Raw genomic sequence first — 19,007 nt, forward strand, 5'->3', positions numbered from 1 at the left:
TGACCCTGCCTCTTAGGGGATGCTTAGGGGCTGGAGAGGAAAAGAGGGGTTGGAAAGGTGGGAAATAAGAGGACTGATGCAAAGGTGACAGAGCCGGCACAGTGGGACAGGTCAGCGCGTCAGGCCTTTGGAAATGGCACCAGCATCGGTCTACTGTGTGGCTCTCTGGCTGTCTGTGTGCTACTTGGTGGAACTTATCAGCTTCCAGCAACATAATTTCAAAAGAAAGCAGAAGTATAGCTCCTATTCAGATACAAAACGAACAGGTGCTAAAAGCGTTCTTTATGCCAGGCTCATATAGTGGCACGTGCCAGGCATCCCAGCACACAGGAGGCTGAGGCAAGAAGACAGAGAGTTTCAGGGCATTTAGTGACAGCCTATCTCAAAGTAGAAATGTTTAAAAGGCCTGAAGATGTAGTTCAATGGCAGAGTGCTTGCCTGACAGAGCAAGGACCTAGGTTCGCACCTCAGTACCAAAAAAAGGAATTTATTAAGTGAGGGAGCCAAGCACTTGGAAACAGTTTAAAGTAGAATCTGTAGAACACATGGGCATATTTATAGATCTGGGCTTCGAGATGAGTGTGCAAAGAGGGACAGAAGAGTTTTTCAGGAGAGAGGGGAAGCAAGTGCACTGGGAAAAGCGGGGGGGGGGGGAGGCACACCTGTGATCACAACACTCACAGCGCTAAGGCAGGGGGAGGATTGCTTTGAGTTTGAGGCCAGCCTGAGCTTTCCCTCCAGAAGCAAAACTAACGAGAAAGAGAGAGAAAGGGGGGGGGGGAAGATAGGCAGGAAGGCATGCAAGCAAAGCAATGTAAGGCAAGGCAAAGCAAAGAACTTTGGTAGTCTTTGGATAGGACAGGACATAATTTGTATGTCTGTGGATAAGGGTTATTTTGCATTGTTATCTGTCATTTACTGTTTACAGTGCTATCAAATAGCTTGAAGACACTGAATATCAGATAAATGGATTGTCCTCTAGACAGTACATAGTTTTCCTTGAACTGTTCCTCCACAATTCCAGCCTGTCAATTTGTCTTCTTTTTCCTTTCTCCTGGCCAGGACTATCAGTAATTTGTGTATCCAACGTCTCTGGGTACATGGAGTAAATGAAGAAAGCCTGGGCCTACGCAAATAGTAAGGCCTTAAATAGTAATCATTGTAGAGCCAATTAAAAATGTAGTAACAGCACTTACACCATTTAGACAGAATTGAGGATACCAGAGATCTGTGTCTTGCATGTACTCCTACCTCTCCTTTCCACCTTCCTCAGTGGACCTCTTAGTGGGCTTCACTGTTACCGTTACTACGAGGCCTTTCATGACCCCCTTCACTGCTGAGTGTGGGAATTCCTGATTTACAGCAGGCACGCTGACCAGGATGAAGCTTACCAGAACACGATTACATAAGTGATTAGTGGGAACTCAGTAGACTTCTGCTCAACCTAGAGGTTAATATTTGAAAAGTTGGAGGATCAGCTGTTAGCAGGGTCTGGGGAGCTGAGAGCTCTTCCTAGAGATTCTTTCCAGGTGTTTGATCTCCTGAACAAAGAACTAGACAAGACATACCAAAGCGCTAGTGAGGGTATACATTTATTAAAGGTAGGAAAAGAAGTATGTTCTGCAGAGCGGAACAGGCCGCTGAGAACGAGACCAACTTGGCCAGGAGGATAACGCCTTAAGTATTTTGTATCCCCGATTCTTCAGGCTCATGTCAGTTCTAGGCTCCTATCAGAAGCCTGCTGGACTTCAAGCCTGAATGAGAGGTTGGACTCAGTTTATTTTGTGGGGGGGGGAATCGGGGATTGAACTCAGGCCCTTGTGCTGCCAGGAAAGCGCTTATTCCACTGAGCCACCTCCCCGGCCCCCGCCTGAGAGGTTGGACATAACACCTTCTGAGTGGTCCCAGGTGCCGGGCTTAGTAACTTTTCCTGCGCATGTGTTCTGGGTCTCTGTGACTGGCAGGTCACGCCCACTTGCTGGCCATGCCCTGATCTTCTGCCACAACTGCACCTTTCCAGCGGTGTCTATGGTGGATGTTTTTCCCTTGCTCATCTTGATCCCTATCCCCTAAATAGGTATTTAACTACTATTTGTTTGAATAATAATTAACTCATAAATTGGTAATAGTAATTAATCATTAGTAATTATTTTATTTTATAAATTCCATTTTAGGTTTTTTAAAAATTTTATTTATGTGTGTGTGTGTGTGTGTGTGTGGCCAGCTCAGCCCACCAGGGGGCGGGGCTGGCTGGCATGTGGTGCTGGGGGATTGAACCGCGGTCCATGTTCTTTGCTAAGCTTGTTCTAAGTAGGTGCTTTAGACCACTGAGCCATCTCACCAGCCCCATGATTTTTTTTTTTTTTTTTTTTTTGGTGGTACCAGGGATCAAACTCAGGACCTTGACTTTGCCAGTCCATTTTAGGTTTGAATAATAATTAACTCATAAATTGGTAATAGTAATTAATCATTAGTAATTATTTTATTTTATAAATTCCATTTTAGAATTTATAGTTACAAAAGTTATTGGTCTGTTGCAAGCAATTAATTATTAGCGTAAATTGTAAAATTAGTAGCAGTTTGCTGAAAACTCACTCACAAATTCACTGAAGCCATTAGAAAAATGCTGAGAGACAGAGAGGCACCTTCAGGCCTCAGGGCACGCCACTACCAGAGTTTCTCAAACTTTTCGGCTTTCTCAGTCTCCAAAAGAACTAGTTGGTGAACTGAGCCTGCTGTGGATTTGACATTCGGCAAGGTGCTTTCTGGCTTGTTGCTGGGCTAGAGGAAAGACTTGCAGAAACCTCGGTGAGGATGCTTGGAAACTGGTGACGCCCAGTGGGTTTCTGAGCTACAGTGACAGCCCCATCCAAGCACCTGTCACCCACCACCACCATCCAAACAGCAGGGGATGAATTCAGAAAGAGCAGAGGGCTCTATCTTGCCCAGAGCAACTGAAAATGTGCACCTGTTCCAGAAGAATTGTAATTAATGGCTGACTAGATAAGTAGTGGATTATGAAGGAAAACCAGGGAAGTTCCAAGGGTATCTCTGGTCTGTCAGAATGCAAACACCGGACTCTCCCTTGCACCCTCCCCTCCGAGCTGTGGTCAAAATTCTGGGATAGTAGCCTTTGGTTTGATCTGTGGTGACATTTCTGGTCTTCTTAAGAATATTGCAGTAGAAAGGGTCTTGCTGGAACACTCAAAAGTGCAGGTGAGCTGTTTCCAGGGGCAGAGAACACAGCCCGGCTGTCACACCAAGTGCACTGCCTGCCACCCACCAAGTCCAGACTTCTGGTCATGGTAAAGGGGCTAATGCCCCCAGTGGTAGTGATAGCCACACTGATTTCCTTGGATTCATTAGATAGAGACAATTTTATCAAAGTGGTCAATTTCCAGATGAGCCATCCAGAAAAGTACCCATGTCCCCTAGCATGGGGATGTTTCCAGAATTCTGGCTTTGGCCAATCCCCTTCAGCCTACATAGTGAATGTTGAAATTTTTAAAAATATATTACATATATATATATATATATATATATATATATATGTTACAGTACCAGGAATACCGTCATTAATTCAGTACCAGGAGTACCGTCATTAATTCCTTTCAAAATACTCCCCCACACTTCAAACACACCTATCCCATTGCTCTTGCTGCTTTCTGAAGCCGTCCTCAAAGTCCATTTTCCTAAGTATCCTTCGGTGCACTGTTGTGGCTGCCGTGATGTCTGGAATCAATCAAAAAAGTTTACCTTTGATCATTTTAACTTTGAGGAAAAGCCAGAAGTCACATGGTGTCAGATCTGGCGAAGGAAGGCACATCTTGACAGAAATTGTTATAAAAGCTTTTGGATCAATTCAGGGTATCAAGGCAGCCATGACAACAGCACAGCTAAAGATAGTCATGAAAGAAAACTTCCAAAACTGCTTCAGAAAGTTGCAAGAATGATGGGACAAGTGTATGTGACGCAGGGGGAATATTTTGAGGGGGATTCATAGCGATGTGTCTCTTATTGCAATACTTTTAAAATCTTTAATGTTCGCGGCATTTGTTGCTCACATCGTACTTGTAGCATTGGAGAGCGTCCAAGGCCAGAGGCTCTGTCAGTCAGCACAGCCTCCCCAGCAGAAGGACCGGTGCAGGCTCGAAGGGCAGGGGTCCTCGAGACCTTCCTCCGGTCCCTGCCCCCCCCTCCATCCGGCCTTTCTTTTTGCTGTGTGGCTCTGAAGGCCTCTCTTCCTGTGGACGCAACAACCCTGTGGGACTTCCTGGGTACGTGCTGTTGGGTGGGAAGGCACCTTAGGGAGAGGTGGGGCCGCCCCTTTGCTTCTAGCTCTTTCTGGGGCAAAGCCCACAGCCTGCTGTCAGTAAATCCTCCCAGGGTTTCAGAGACCCTAGCACTGCCGGGTAAGCGAGGGGCTTTTGGATCTCTCGCTTTCCTGTCCATTATAGTCACCCTTCTGAACCAAGGGCCTGATTCAGCGCAGGGGAAACTCCAAGCTTCAAGGCTGGGCTGGTGCAATACAGGGCAGATTGCGGACAGGAAGTGGTGCAGAGCTGTGGGTGAGAGAGGAGGGCTTCCTCCTGCCCTGACACTTTCTATGTTAAGGGACCTTTTACAGTGGGCCCCTCCCCCTGACCAGGAGACAGACAGGCAGGCAGACAGACACTCTGAGGCTTCAGCCAAAAGCCTGGCAAGCAGCTGTGACTCAAAGCCAGGCAAATCCAACCCTCAGCCCTCAGTGACTTTGCGTCCTTTGTCCCTTCTGGCAAAATATAATTGTCTCTGGGGGTTGTATAGACTTTTTACCTTTTCAGAGTAGAGGCACCTCAGTGAGCATCTGTTTTTCAGAACTCCTGTCCCATCCCCAGGGACCTTGAAGGGCCCTTGACACACACACACACACACACACACACACACACGCATCCGGGGCTACCTCAGTTTGCGTTCTCTACCTCCCATGTACTGCTTTCTGTCAGAAGTGGATGGATTTGCTGAAGCTCAGGCTCAAGTTAAATGAAAGCACAACAGCCAGCTAATTTGAATAGGTTTGGCTCTGGAGACAGAACTATGTTAGGCAAGCACTCTACCAAGGTGCATCCTCAGCCCGTCTTTAAAACATTAAGGTTTCAATCAATTGCCCAGGCTGGGCTCAAAATGGCAAGACTCTATCCTCTGCTTCCAGAGTAGTTGGGCTTTGGGGTGTGTGCTATCAAGCTTTGCTTTGAATAAAGGTCTTGATAACAGATAAAGCACTTCCCATATCAGAGCCGACTGAGCAGACCTGAGGAATACTGAGGAGCTAGCAGACAGGGCTTGTAGATTATCCGTGAGGAGTAAGTAGGCCTCTGACCAGCTGAGTGATGCACCCTGTATTAAATAGGGAGGAACAGACACATGGTTCAAGGTAAGACAATGAGGTCAGGAGCAGAGCACTGAACTCGCTGAGCAGATACACTGCGAGAGCCTCTCCAAGAGACTCCTGGACTTACAGGGCTGGCCTCAGGAGGGAGAACTGGGCCCTGGCTCTGTGTGTGTGTGTGTGCGCGTGTGCGTGCGTGTGTGTGTGTGTGTGTGTGTATGGAGAAGTGAGTACCAGGTAGGGATGGCGACTGAGGCTGCAAGGAGAGGTCCCCTTTGTGCTGCCAAGACACAGGAGGTAGACAAGACCCATCCAAGCCAGTGCCTTAGGCTGTTAGGAGATAAGCCCAAGATGTGCCCATTAGATTGAGCAGATTACTGGCAACCTCCAAGTGGTCTGTTCCCAGAAAGGGCGGGAGTGAAGCCTCGATCTTAGGCCAGACTGCCAGTCACCAAACCCAGTCCCTGTCCCAGGGACGAAGGTGGAAGCCTAAGTTCTGGCCAGTGGCCTGGGGGTGGGGTTCTGTCACCACCAGGGCATAGCCATCACTCCTGCATGCTCTGAACTTTCCTCCCTCGCCCGCCAAGCTAGAGGACCTGGAGAGGCTCCAAGGCCTCGATGGCATGGAGCAAAGAGAAGAAGTTGGCCGCAGGATGATGATGTGGAGCCAGGGGAGTGAAGCTGGTCAGGGATGAAGGAAAATCAGACCCACAGGGCCAGCAGGTGGGGATCTGGGGTTGGCTGTGCAGTGTGGCAGGAGTGGCGCAGCAGAACAGCAGTGACAGTAGGATCAGAGGACAGCAGCAAGGCCAGACAGCTGGAATTTAGAAGTCAGGTGGGCTAGAGAGGTCTATGAACCATCTGAAGGATGGAGCTAAGAGCCAGAGTCTCCTGTGTGGCCAGCAAGTGCCGGAGCAGAAAGAGCAGCAGCCTAACACTTGCACACACAAGGCCTCACTGCGCATCACGACCACACAGGCCCCAGCACCTCTGAGCTCTTTCTCCCAGGTGCATCTGACTAGCCTCATGCTGGGCAAAGCACACTCTGCAGCTAGACTTCTGCTGAGCAGAACCCTGCCCAGACGCATGCATCTCTGTGTTTCGTGACTTCTGCCTGATTCAAAATTAGACCAGCTGGGGTCTGCAGTGACCTTGAGCAGGTCCCTTGCCTTCATCTGCAAAGTGCGGGGATACGCTCAGTAACTGTCAGCAGAGTCCTGAAGCAGCCACGTGGGAAGCAGCGACTGAGGCTCCCTGCAAGCCTTTGTCCTGTGCAACTCATGCCTTCCTGTGCTGGGAGTGTGAGTCTCACAGCCTTCAGCCTGTGAGAGCTGGAGCTGACCTCCAAGGGGAAGGGGAAGCCTGACAGTCAAAGAAGGCCTGTGGGGAGCAGCTAGCACTCACACCTCCAAGCCAGTAAGTGGAGGGCTGTCATCTCTTCTTAACCATCTCTATTTACAAAACACCTCGTTTCTGTTCCCACTTCTTGTTCCCTTTATGACAGGATAGCGCTGCCCTCTACCACCCCGTGTAGATCCAGGGATAGACAGCTTTAGGAGGAGGATGGGGACACCCTGGCAAGTGGCCCAGCTCTAGTGTGTGGTTCTACCTCATCTGAGAGAATGGATTTAGATAAGAACATTCCTCCTTGTCTCATGTTTCCAAACATTAGTATTTAAATAAGGGGAGCAAGTTCTCCTTCCTCTAACATAAAGTACATCTGTCCCCTGCTGTCCTCTTTACAGAGTGGAAGGGTGGTCTGGGCCTGCACAGAGCAGGGGGAGGGCCAACCTGGAAGAGACTCTCATGATGGTCAGCATGAGGTATGGCCAAGCAGCTGCAGGCCACCCAAAGCTTGGCCAGTCGTGAGCTGGGTCTGGCTGGGCCCTTCCTGCCCTGACAGAATCACAGGAGCCTGAAGCCATAGTAGCCAACCATGGATGTGGCAGGGGGTGACACACAGCAGGGACCCAAGGAGGAGTAGGTGTTCCTTCCCAGGAAGAGGAGCCACCATGTGTCCTTAAATCCCAAGAACTTGAGAAAGGCAAGACAATGGCCATTTTTATTACCCAAAACCTGTAGGACAAGATCCTGCAGAACCGCAGGATCTGCTGGTTGCCAAACTAGCAGACAGATGTGACTTCTGAGGTTGCAGCTGCCTGCTGGCTCCACAGCCCAGGTCCCTGAGGGTAGGTGTGCTTCCAGCACTGATACCAGTGTTGAGTCGGGCTGCACAGGCCCGAGCTCCCGGAAGGAGGTGGCAGGGCCCAGGCGCCTGCCCTGAGATGCCGGACCCTGGCTCACTGTGAAGATAGAGAGAGGAGTCCTCTGGGATCATCGCGGCAGGCAGCTGGCCACCGGGTCAGGCCGCAGCCCTGGCACAAAGTTCACGGGGCAGAGCAGCAGCGGGCACATCTTCTCGTGCTCCTTCAGTGCCAGGCTCAGCTGCTGCAGCTCCTCGTTCAGCTTGGCGATCTCCCTGCGCAGCATAGCGTTCTCCTGCTCCAGGGACTCATACTCCTGGGGGGGGGGACAAGAACGGCAGTTTTGGAGCCACTGCCCAGCCTGCCACCAGAGGCTCAGCACACCACTCGTACCACTGCTTCAGGTCCCTCTCCTCCAGGGAAGATGAGCACACAACAGGGCAGGGCTGCACTCTTTTTTTTTTTTTTTTGTATACAGAAGCATCATTTACATAAAATGCATCTATTTTAAGTGTCCCATTCAGTGAGTGTCAACGGATGTGGATACCTGTGCTGATAGCTAGGCATACTGCCTTCACCCCAGAAAGTCCCCTCTGCACCAGTCCCTCCCCCAAACCCAACTGCTGTTCTGTTTTTCTAGAGGCCTGCCACGCTCATGGCTGCAAATTCACCACTCTATGATGAATGTTTGTTGACTGCACAAATAAATGCATGAAAACACGACTTGCCTTTGGCCCAGCACTGACTGATAAGCTTCTTCCACTAGATCAGGAACCAGGCTCAAAAGTGTGTGTGTGTGTGTGTGTGTGTGTGTGTGTGTGTGTGTGTGTCCAGAGTGACTTTTGCCCAAATTACAAAACGTAGAACCTTTCTAATGTAATTCTAGTTCATGCATCCATCAGGGCGCGGTCCTGACTCCTCCAAAGGTCAGTCTTTATCTTTCTGAGCTGCTCTGTTTGAAAGCCAGCATCGACAAAGTGTGATCAAAAGCACCGTGAATGTTTAAAAAATTATTACAGTAAGAGACGCACTGCCAAGAATCCCCTGCAAAGCTTGCCCCTTGCTCTGAGCACGCCCATCCCATCATTCTTGCCACTTTCTGAAGCAGCTCCGTAAGTCCTCTTTTGTGAATGTCTAGCTACCCACCCCACCTGAAATGATTCCAATGTGTCTGCCTTTACCTTGACTGTGGGGAAGAGCCGGGAGTCACACAGTGCCAGATCTCGTGAGTAAGGCGCACGCGGACAGTGGGTGACGCTTTCACGAGCCTGCCTTTCCGCTGGACTGCGCTCGGCAGCAGCGTTTACTACACTCTGCTCTTACCTCATGCAGACACTCAAGAAAAAGGACTTGTAGCACTGCTTCAAGAAAGCGGCAAGGAGGAGGGGGTGTATCTGGAGCAAGGGGGCTGGGCATTGGGAGGAGGCTTAAAAAGCAATGTGTCTTGCATTGAAAGAAATATTTTAAAATCTAGGGCTGGCAAGAAAGCTCAGCAGATTAAGCGCCTGCTTTGGCAAGCACAGGGACCAGGGATTGATCCCCCATCCCATACCAAGCCAGCCCTGCCCCTAGGGTTCATGGAGCCAGCGAACCAGTCCAGGCAAGGGCGTGGGCATGGTGGCACATGCCTGTAATCCCAGAGCTGGGAGGCTGAAAACAGGAGGATCACTATGAGTCCAAGCTGCGTAGTGAGACCCTGTACCAAATACATAAATGAAAAAAAAAAGAAAAAAGAAAAAATTCTAAAATTTAAACACTGTAGAGGCTGGTGAGATGGCTCAGTGGTCTAAAGCACCTCCTTAGAACAAGCTAAGCTAAGCAAAAGCAGAGACCGTGGTTCAATCCCCAGCACCACATGCCAGCCAGCCCCGCCCCCGGTGGGCTGAACTGGCCACACACACACTAAATAAATAAATAAAGTTATAAAAAAATAAAAATAAAATAAAATTACTTTCTTAAAAAAAAAATAAACACTGTATATTTCAGGCTCCTCTTATATGTTCTCGTGACTCCTCATGTCCCTCCATGCCCCTCTAGGGTACTTTCACTCTTTCAGAACCAAGTCGCAGACAGGTTGTATGTGGGGGCCGCCCTTCCTCCACTGCCCCCCATGGCAGGAAGTTCCCAGGGACAGCGGGTCTCACCCTTCCCAACAGGCCTCCCCAGGCCATCTGGCCTCCTTAGTGCCTGAGCCCCATGCTGCCTCTGTCCTCCTCCTCACCTCCCACCCCTCATCCCCATCACGTCCTCTGGCCTGAACAGCGCCAGCCCTACACTGGAAGTCAGCATACGAATCCAGCAGCAAGCCCTCAGTGGGCCAAGCAGAGTCTGGGAGGGAGGTGGGACCAGAGGTCCAGGCTAACGGACAGCGTGCACAAAGCAGAGACTAGAAGGGCAAGTGCACGCATACTTGGACATACACACACACACACACACACACACACACACACACACACCCTCACCAGTGCAAACAGAAAGGCCCTGCCCCTTCAAGGGAAGTGGATCTGAATGGTTTCCACCTGCTAACACCTTACCTGGCACCCAGAGAGTAGAAAGCTTTTCCTAGGACAAGTGGTCCTAACTGCCTGGCCGTGTTTGCCAGCGATGGCAAGACACTCAAGGCCTCTGAACGCTGCCTCCGGGAGCCACAGGAGCCCCGTGGCCTCCTGCTGTCCTGGGACACCACTGCTTTCCCTAAGCTCTGCTTGAGAAGACTCCACCCCTCATCTAGCTGTCCTCTCCACGGGGACTTTCTCTGCTGGGATTTAAGTTTTACTCCCAAATCTGCTTTGGGACTTTCACTGAGCTGAGGGGATAAGGAGAAAAGTTGTAAACATCTTCAGGCAGGACCAGTTCCATAAAAATGAAAAGAAGAGTGGGCAGGGGAGGGAGGAGAGGTCAAAGGTCACCAAATGGGAACAAAACCCATTGCACCCTGAGAAGAAAGTTCTAGAGTCAATAGAAATAAAACAATAAGCAGAGAACACTGAACTTGTGGTGACTTCGAATGTGACTTCAATCTAGCTCAAATCTGGCTGAGTTTTGTGAATCTTCTGCCACAAGATAGGTTTTGGGGTCACAATGCTGCCACCCCCAAACATTTGCCTGATCACAGTGTCAAAGAATAGGCCTAAAAATCTGAGGTGGCAAAATCACTGCCAGTCCCAATCCCACATTGGAAACGAGGTTGCTTAAGACAGTGGTCCTGAATGGGAGAAATTCGGCAGTCCCCAGTGGAGAATACTTGGGGCCATGTGGTGGTGTCTAGGCAGAGTTACGGTTATTGCAGATGGGGTAGCGGCGATGCTGACCCCAGGGATGGCAGCTGGGAGGCTGCTCAGCGTCCTGCAGGGCAGCACCCCACTAGGCCGCAGCCAGCCCTGGGTGCCCAGAGTCCTGAGGCTTGGACATCTTCACACACTGAGCAAGACTGACCGAGGAACAGGAAGCTGCCCAGGTCCCCTGGGGTAGGGGACAGGATTGAGGACTGGTTAGAGAAGCTGAAATGGGTAGCAGTCACCAGAAGTGACATTTCAGATGTGAAAGGAAGGAGAGGCAGGAAAAGGCCACCAGGAGGACACGGAGCTCCTCCTTACAAGTACGGCAGCTCTGAGAGGGACAGCGACAATTCCAAGGTCACAGAGACTTGGGGTCCGACCCGCGATGTCCAAGTCAACTGCAGCACTCAGTAAGTTTGCTCTCGGTCAGCAGCCTCTGGGCCTGAATTTCCTGGAGGTGGGGACCAGAGGGAGGAGGCCATGTGCTCTCAGGACTTCAGCAGTCATCTAACCCCCATCCCCCCTCCATCCCCCAGCTGCTGTAGTTCCCGGCAGAAAAACTGTGTCACCAGCCCATGTCACAATGCCCCTCTAAGCCTGGTGGTACTGACATGAAACACTGTCTGTACACACACAATATCTGAAAAACAAAGTGACAACACCGACCACAGCCGCACTGCCCCAGCCATCTGTCAGTTTGAGACACATGGGGCTCATGAGGACGGCCTCACTGCCTTCCTTTTCTGACTCAAATTCTTTCTCCGACTGACATCTCTGGGTGCCTGACCCACTTCTGGGCCACCTTCCTTCCAGTTGCTCCAGAGATGCTGGTGCTAGAACTCGGTTCCCTTCTGTGCCCACAGATGCAGGACGGCTGGCGCCTGCTGTCCAAAGCTGAGCTGAGGTTGGAGTCCCCGTAAGAGGTGGAGTCCGTGGAAGGGACAATTTGCCTGATTTGTCCGCAGTCCCCCTGCCCTCAACCACGGCCCAAGGGGAGAACGGCTCCTGGGCTGAGTCTTGTGGCTCTCTGCGCTCTGTCCCTCCCTCATGAAACTGCCAAGAAACTCCCAGCGGCAGCTGCAGGAGGCTTTGCAAGGTGCTGGAGGTGATGGGGCTAGGGGATGAATGGGGAGCACCAGTGAAGTGAGCAAAGGAGAAAAGGGGGGTCTTGGTTTGCTCCAAATACCCCCTCAGTGGTATTCAGGAGCTTGAGCTACTTGGGCATGTAGGGATTCCATCCTGTTGTGTAGGGCCAGGGATGGAGGAAGACAGCCCCTTCAGCCCTCTGAACGGGCTCCTCCTCCCTCCAGGGACTGGCAGATAGGCATGGCTACCTAGTGACTGTTCTCCTGGCCTCTCAGTCGCTTCCTATGACACTTAAGCATGAGGAGGTTTCTATCATGGAGTCCTGCTCTCACTTTTCTCATCCTATACTGGTCCAGGAATTTTTGGGGTCACCAGGAGTTTTCTACTTTTTTTTTTTTTTTTTGAGACAGGGTCTCACCACGTAGTTCAGGTTAGCCTTAAACTTACTCTCAGAGCCTTGAACTTGCAGCAACCCTCCTGCCTCAATCTCACTACAGGTGTGCGCCAACACACCCAGCTAGAAGCTTCCTACCGTGATCCATGTCATGCATTCAGCCCACTGGAACATCCGTCACCCCATTTTTGAACCAAGCACCCCACCTCCAGCATGTTCCTCACAGCTGGAATGCCTTCTGGAAACAGGTGGCTAGTGACAGGGAAGACACTGTTCACATGGCACCTTTTGGTCCATGCATGACATCTGTCTCTTTCTACAGTTTGGGCTGATTTCCATTTCCCTATGCCAGCTGCCTACCCCTCACATCTGTGGTGGCCAGTGACCCTTGGGCACAATAAGAGAAGGTGGGGTGAAGGCTACAGCTGGAGGCTGGGATACAGATGGAGCCGCTCTACTGACCTGCCACTGGTGCGGTTCCTGACTAGTCCTCCTTTCCCAAGAGAAAGAGAAGGGAGGGTCCTTCCCTAAAGGGCCTCACAGCCATACTCCCCATTCTGGAAGGGGAAGCCATGGTAATTGTCCAGGAACACAGCCTATGGCTAGAATAGCTCCTGACCCTACAGAAAGGCCCTCCAATCCATGTCTAAGAGACACCGGATGGGAGGAAATGTGGACCTGAATTCCCAGAACCTGGTTCCCTTGGCTACCAAATCCAAAAATGACAGGAAGTGAGAGAACACCGAACTTCATCTGGATGTCCCTTTTGGACAGCACAGGAAAGTTACATGAATATATTCAATGTCTTCTGTGGTGGGCAGAACAGTGGCCCCTCCCCACTGCTACTACCTGGCATCTGTGAATACGTTGTCTTACCTAACAAAAGGGACTTTGCAGTCGTGGTCACAGGGCACCTTATAAATGACTATGGAGTCAGGAGAGTAAAACAGGATGTCATGCCAGTCCCCATCTGAGGAACACAGATGAGAAAGACTCCACTGGCCTCGCTGGTTTGGAAGCTGGAAGGTGACGGTAGACCAAAGAATACCAAAGCCTCCAGAATCTGGAGCTTGTGAGGAAACAGATCCTCTCCAGAGCCTCCAGGAGCTCAGCTCTGCTCCCACTCTGATGTTAGCCCAGGGGATGCATGCCAGATGTCTGCCCACCCAAACTCAAGACAGTAAATCTGTTGATGATGGACATCTGGAACAGCAGCAGCAGAAAACTCAAGACACTTTCCTCAGGAAGCCCTACGCTTCCCAAGGACTGGACTGAGATCTCCCTCTTCTCTCTGTGACCCGAAGGCTACACCTTGCCACAAGAGTGCGTGCTAAATGTAGAATGGGTCTACCTGACCTTGCTCCATGAAAGATCCTGTCCAAGACACTTGGTCACCTCTGCAGACACCATCACCCAGGATGGCTATGAAGCACGAGAAGCTCCCTAGGGGTCTGGCCTTGGCCAGCCAGCCAGCACCCATGGCCTGCATACAGGGCCCTGGTGTAACTGTGAGCTGCAAGTTCCCTTTGGGGCTCTTTAGAAACATGCACCTAGAACCACAATGGCCTCAGGAGCAGAAGGTGAAGAAGAAAGGAGGCCAAGGGCCCTGGCATCTTCTGTGCAAACATTACAGAGCTACTGAAGACTGAGGATGTCTCCATGACTGGTCTGCGGAAGGAATTTATATTCCTCATGTGCACCATGCTGTGAGTTTGTTTCAGTGATCTAGTCATGTCTCCCTGGATTAAGCTCATTCTAAACTCATCCTAATTGCTAGCGAGTCTTTAGAGACACTCTTCTCTCCATATGACAATGAGACTCTGTGCTGTCAACATCCCACACTGGCCCTGCTGAAGCAATCTGTGGCCCGAAAGCAGGAGAAAGCTGAACTAAAATCTTTAACACACAACCCCCCAGAGAGGAGAACTGCTGCTGACTCCTTGGACAAACCTTGAATGCTTTCCAGAGCAACTCCTGATACGGAGCAGTTCTCATGTCCTGGCCATGGGATGACACATAAAGGACAAGGCAAATGGCACCTTGGAAGAGAAACTCCAGCATTAGGGCTTGAATGTATCTCCAGAAGTAGAGGTGTTGGGGACTCAGTTCCCAATCCACCTTTCTTGAGGGATGAGGCCTTTGAGAGGTGACGGTGTGACTAGATTAGCCCATGAAGGGATTACGAGGCTATCACAGGAGCGGCCCTCTAGAAAAGCAAGCTCTCTGGTTTGTGTGCTCTGCCTGGTCACAGGATGCCCTTGGCCACACCACAATGCAGCCAGCAGGCCCTCAAGATTTCCCAGCCCTGAGAATCCTGAGCCGGAGCAATGTAGTGGCCAGTGATAACACAGAGAACACACTCAGACACCAGGCTCCTGCTGCAAGTAACACAAAACGTGGTGGGCGCCAGAAACCTCCAGTGAGAACGGTGGGAGGAGAAAGCCTGGGGACACAGAGCATTCTGCCATCCATGCGGTGCAGTCCATGGAGAGACACCTAAGCCAAGAGTGAAGTGACAGGGTCCAGGATGGAGGCCCTTCCTTCCAGGAATCAGTGCTGGGAGCTGACGCAGGAGAACAGATAAACAGACCCAACATTTAGTCTTCCATCCAGGGTGAGATTAAAAATGGCAGAGTCTGAAATGCTGATCAAGGCCAAAACTGAGAATTAGAAAATTGTGGGGCTGAGCATGTGGCTCAGTAGTGGAGCTCTTGCCTTGCATGCACAAGGCCCTGGGTTCAATCCCCAGCATAACCAAAAAAAATTCTGAAGAGGATGAGGCCAGAAGGAGGGTCCTGGAGAAGGAATGCATGGCACGGGTAGCTCTGGGAAGCAATTTCCTTGGTGCGCGAGCACGTGTGTGTGTGTGTGTGTGTGTGTGTGTGTTGAGTGTGTGGTTGTGCAGGTGTATGTACACATACCCGTGTGCACACATGTTAGGTGGAAGTTGAGGACCGGGAAGGAAGGCACAGAGGACTGGGGAATGACTCAGAACTGAGGGCTCAGAGGACACAGGTGAGAACTGCTCTTTTCAGAAGCAAGGAAGTGAGATGGAAAAGAAAGACAACAGGATTTTGAATGGCGATCAGGATCCAGTCACGGTGCTTTGTTCTGTTCTGCTTTGTAATGAAAGACAGGTTGGGCAAAGTGAAGAGGTGGGAGCAAAGACTCAGACTGCCGGGCAGGAAGGACCCGGAGGATCAGATGTGTGCACGACTGGTGCCACTAGGGAGCACAGCGACATCATCACCCCGGGTGGCTCCTTCCCGTGGCGCTGCCCAACCACAACCTCACCTCGTGGAGCTTGTCAGCCTTTTGGGTCTGCTTCTTCCGACTCCTCTGAGCAGCAACTCGATTCTTCTCTCTCCTGCGGACCTTTCTGTCATCATCTTCAGGGCTCTGGAGGGTGACATTGGGTGATGTTAATTTGGAGGTCCTGTGCCTGATCCTTCCCTGCCCACTCCTCCCTTGGGCATTGCTCTTTGACCTCCAGTAGCTCGTGTGTAGTCAGCGGCAGGGGACCAACCGCAGCCCCCTCATTCAGGGTACCTGCATATCCTTCATCCTGGACCCAGTGATGGGAGCACTGGGCTGGGGGTAGGACTCAGTGGTGGAGCGCCTGTGGCTCAACAGTGAGGCCCTGGGTTCCCTCCCCAGTACCACACATTTAAGAAGTAAGCTGGGCATGGTGGAACATTCCTGATACCCCAGCACCCGGGACACTGGGGCAGGAGGATAACCCCAAGCTCATGGCTGGCCTGAGCTAAACAGTGAGACCCTGTCTCAAAAAGCAAATAAAACATTCAAACATGAGGAATAAGAAACCCAGGCGAAGACCTTGCTCCAGGTACCGTGCTCCTCGGGGGTAGTGGGAAGTGGAACTCAGGTCTGTTGGGTCTCCGCACCAACGTTCACAAACCTCTACCCCACAGGGCGTGTGCCAGGAAGGGCTGTGGTGTTGCCACCGCTCCTCTGAGGCTGGGAACGCGGGGGCGGGGCGGGGCGGGTTTGCTATTTAGAACCTGCGGTGCGCGGCAGGCCCTGACAGCCCTGTTCACAAGCAGGGACTTTAGGATCTGCGTGCAACTCATGATCACACGTTCAGCGCCACTGGCAACCACACGGTGACCCACCAACACAGTGATCTGAAGCAGCACACAGACTGCTTGATTGACATCTCATTTCAGGGGACAGAGTAAGCTGAAATGCAAATGTATGATGTGATCTGAAACTCAGGCTACATAATCCCAGCACTCCAGGAAGCCCAAGCAAGAGGATGACAAGTTCAAGGACAGACCGGGCCCCTTAGTGACTCAGGAAAGCCCTGTCTTAAAAAAAATAATCAAAAAGCACTGGGGGTACAGCTCCCAGAGAAGGCCCTGGGTTCAATCCTCAGTAGAGCAACGAAAAAGAAAGAAAAAAGAAGACTCTGTTATGAATGAAACTTTGCCAAATATATCAAATTCTGCATTTTACAGGTGTAAAAATGAAACAGGTATGCAGGAAAGTGTACTTACCATGGGGGGAAAATAAGCAACTAACTTCATCATTATAGAAAAAATGGAAAACACACCAGTATTTGTTTTCCAGACCCCATGAGAAGATCTCAAAGGAGAACAGGAAATACTACTCTTAAGGAGTAGTACTGAAAAGAAGAAGATGAAAAAGACAAATATGGAAAAGAAGAAGCCAGTGGTACACAAACACCAGGTAGTTGAATATAGATATTAAGAGAAAGCAAATATTGATAACACAAGCTGACTCTTTCAGTTGCCATTTTATGTGGTCTTGTACTTCACATAAGAAAGACACCCATCACTTCCCCATGGTAAGCAGGTAAGAACTTCCTGCCTTGGCAGAAACGCAGGTGTAAAAGGAGAAATAGCACAGCTAATCCAGGGCAGCAGCCTGGAAGCACGACATAGGAACAGGGACAGGCAGGTCCGCGGCAGACAAAGTCTAGGTTTAGACACAAGTCTTGATGAACACATCACTGGGGACATGAGGTGTACAGGTCGGAGCTTTAGAATCTCACAGGTCCTAGTTTTGTCTCTTACGATTGATATGGCTCAGAGTAAAAAGGCTTAACCTCTCTAGTTTCTCAATTTCCTCACTTATATGTGTGACTCATCCACTCTTTCAATGCGTATTAACTGAGCATCTACCATGTGCCATGTTTTCCTAGGGCCTGGGGACATCATCCTGGAGCACCCAGCACTTTTGTGCTGGCAGCCTAAGGCTTAGCCTAATGGCACAGCACGCCTGCCAGCAGTTACCTGTTTCTGTTGTGGCTGCTGCAATTTCTGATTGGATCCCCCATAGTATGTGTCACCAAATCAGCCTCTTAATACTCCACAATTAAAAAGAATCACAAGGCACAAAAGAGCTGCGAACGTCCTGCCCTCGGGGACTGCCACTCTAAACTGCACGTATGTCAGCTATGATCACACGGGCCATGTCAACAGGAACATTTACACAAGGCAACACAAGGGAGCGAAGTCTTGAAGCGTGTGCATATGAGCCTTATTTCAGTCCTCATAAAAATCCAGAGACATCCATATAGTCATCCTACAAATGGAGAAACTGAGGCTCCAAAAAGTTAAACAAATAGACCAAGGTTACTCAGACTGTACGGCCAAGACTCCAGTTCAGATCTGGACTTTTTCCGTCACCAGGCGATAGTAGGTGCCTGACCCGAATGGCGGCGCATACGAACGAACGAAAAGACCCAGTCTGGTCCCGAAGCGGCTGGGCGTGCAGTGTCCCAACGGCCCTCTCTGCGGGCGACCTGGCCTCACCTTCCCATGGGTGAGGCTGTGCACGTAGCTGGGGACAAGGTGGACAACCGGCCGGGTGAGGTGAAGGTTGGTAGCAGCGTTGGGGTTGGCGTTTGCTTTCCTGACCAAGCAGCAGCGAGGGGGCAAGAGCGCACACCAACCCTGCGGCTCGCGAGCAGCTCGGACCCCACGTGCGGGCCCCACCCCACCCGGGCGGACCCAGTCTCACGTCTGGCGCGGGCCGCCCAGTCTCCTCTGTCCCTCTCGGGCTCCGCCCCGCACCCACCTCAGCCTCCCCGCGTCCCGCGCCCTCTACCTGCGGCTGCGGCGGGTTTCCGGGCGCCGCGACGCCTCTCTGCAGGACGCTAACGCCGCCAGCCGCCGGGAGCCCTTGCGACATCCCGGGCGCTGCTCCGGCGCCCCCGCCCGCGCACAGCCTCGCAGGCAGCGGCAGCCGCCGCCCCGGCCCTGCACGCGGGCTCTGCCTAGGGGTGCGCAGTCGGCATCCTGGCGCCCCGCACCTGTCGGCTTGCCCCGCCCCGCCCCCACGCTCCCGCGCTCCCGCTCCGGGGTGTCACCGCCCGGGCCTGCTCCGCCCCGCCCGGCCCCCGCTCGCGGTCCTCCCCGCCCCGCCCCCTGCTGCTCCCCCTCCGCCTCCTTCGCTACCCTCCCCGCCCTCCCGCTACGCCTCGGGGTCCCCATCCCAGCCCTGTCGCCTTTCCGCTGCCGCCCTGCTCTTCGTGGAAATCACGTGGTGGCTCCGGAACCCAGGCGTGAGCGCGAAGCCCACCCACGGGAGGCCACGCTGGGTTCGGGGGGCGCGGCCTTCTAGGTCCCTCGGCCGCACTCGGGAAACTCGGGTTGAGCAACCCTGGAGGGTGGCTTGAGGTCGGTGGCTTC

The 19,007-nt window shown here is 51.7% G+C and overlaps 1 protein-coding gene across 1 annotated transcript; it reads right to left on the reverse strand.

Annotated features, from left to right (window-relative positions):
• Positions 1 to 7,428: 7,428 nt before the first annotated feature.
• Batf3 (basic leucine zipper ATF-like transcription factor 3) lies at positions 7,429 to 18,603 on the reverse strand. Its single transcript, XM_023710381.1, has 3 exons — positions 18,424 to 18,603; positions 15,625 to 15,729; positions 7,429 to 7,888 (listed from the first exon to the last, which is right to left on the reverse strand). The coding sequence occupies exons 1-3, from the start codon at positions 18,505 to 18,507 to the stop codon at positions 7,703 to 7,705; spliced, it is 375 nt and encodes a 124-aa protein (XP_023566149.1). The 5' UTR covers positions 18,508 to 18,603; the 3' UTR covers positions 7,429 to 7,702.
• Positions 18,604 to 19,007: the final 404 nt, after the last annotated feature.

The sequence above is a fragment of the Octodon degus genome, unplaced genomic scaffold (assembly GCF_000260255.1).
Source record: "Octodon degus isolate 3935 unplaced genomic scaffold, OctDeg1.0 scaffold00017, whole genome shotgun sequence".
Lineage (NCBI taxonomy): Eukaryota > Metazoa > Chordata > Mammalia > Rodentia > Octodontidae > Octodon > Octodon degus.

Excerpts from the sequence above, each read along its gene's own strand:
- Batf3 (XM_023710381.1), bottom strand. The coding sequence starts at position 18,507 with ATGTCGCAAGGGCTCCCGGCGGCTGGCGGCGTTAGCGTCCTGCAGAGA. Across the intron at positions 15,730-18,423 it reads GAAACCCGCCGCAGCCGCAG|AGCCCTGAAGATGATGACAG; the intron begins GTAGAGGGCGCG and ends GTCACCCTCCAG. Across the intron at positions 7,889-15,624 it reads AGGCTGACAAGCTCCACGAG|GAGTATGAGTCCCTGGAGCA; the intron begins GTGAGGTTGTGG and ends CCCCCCCCCCAG.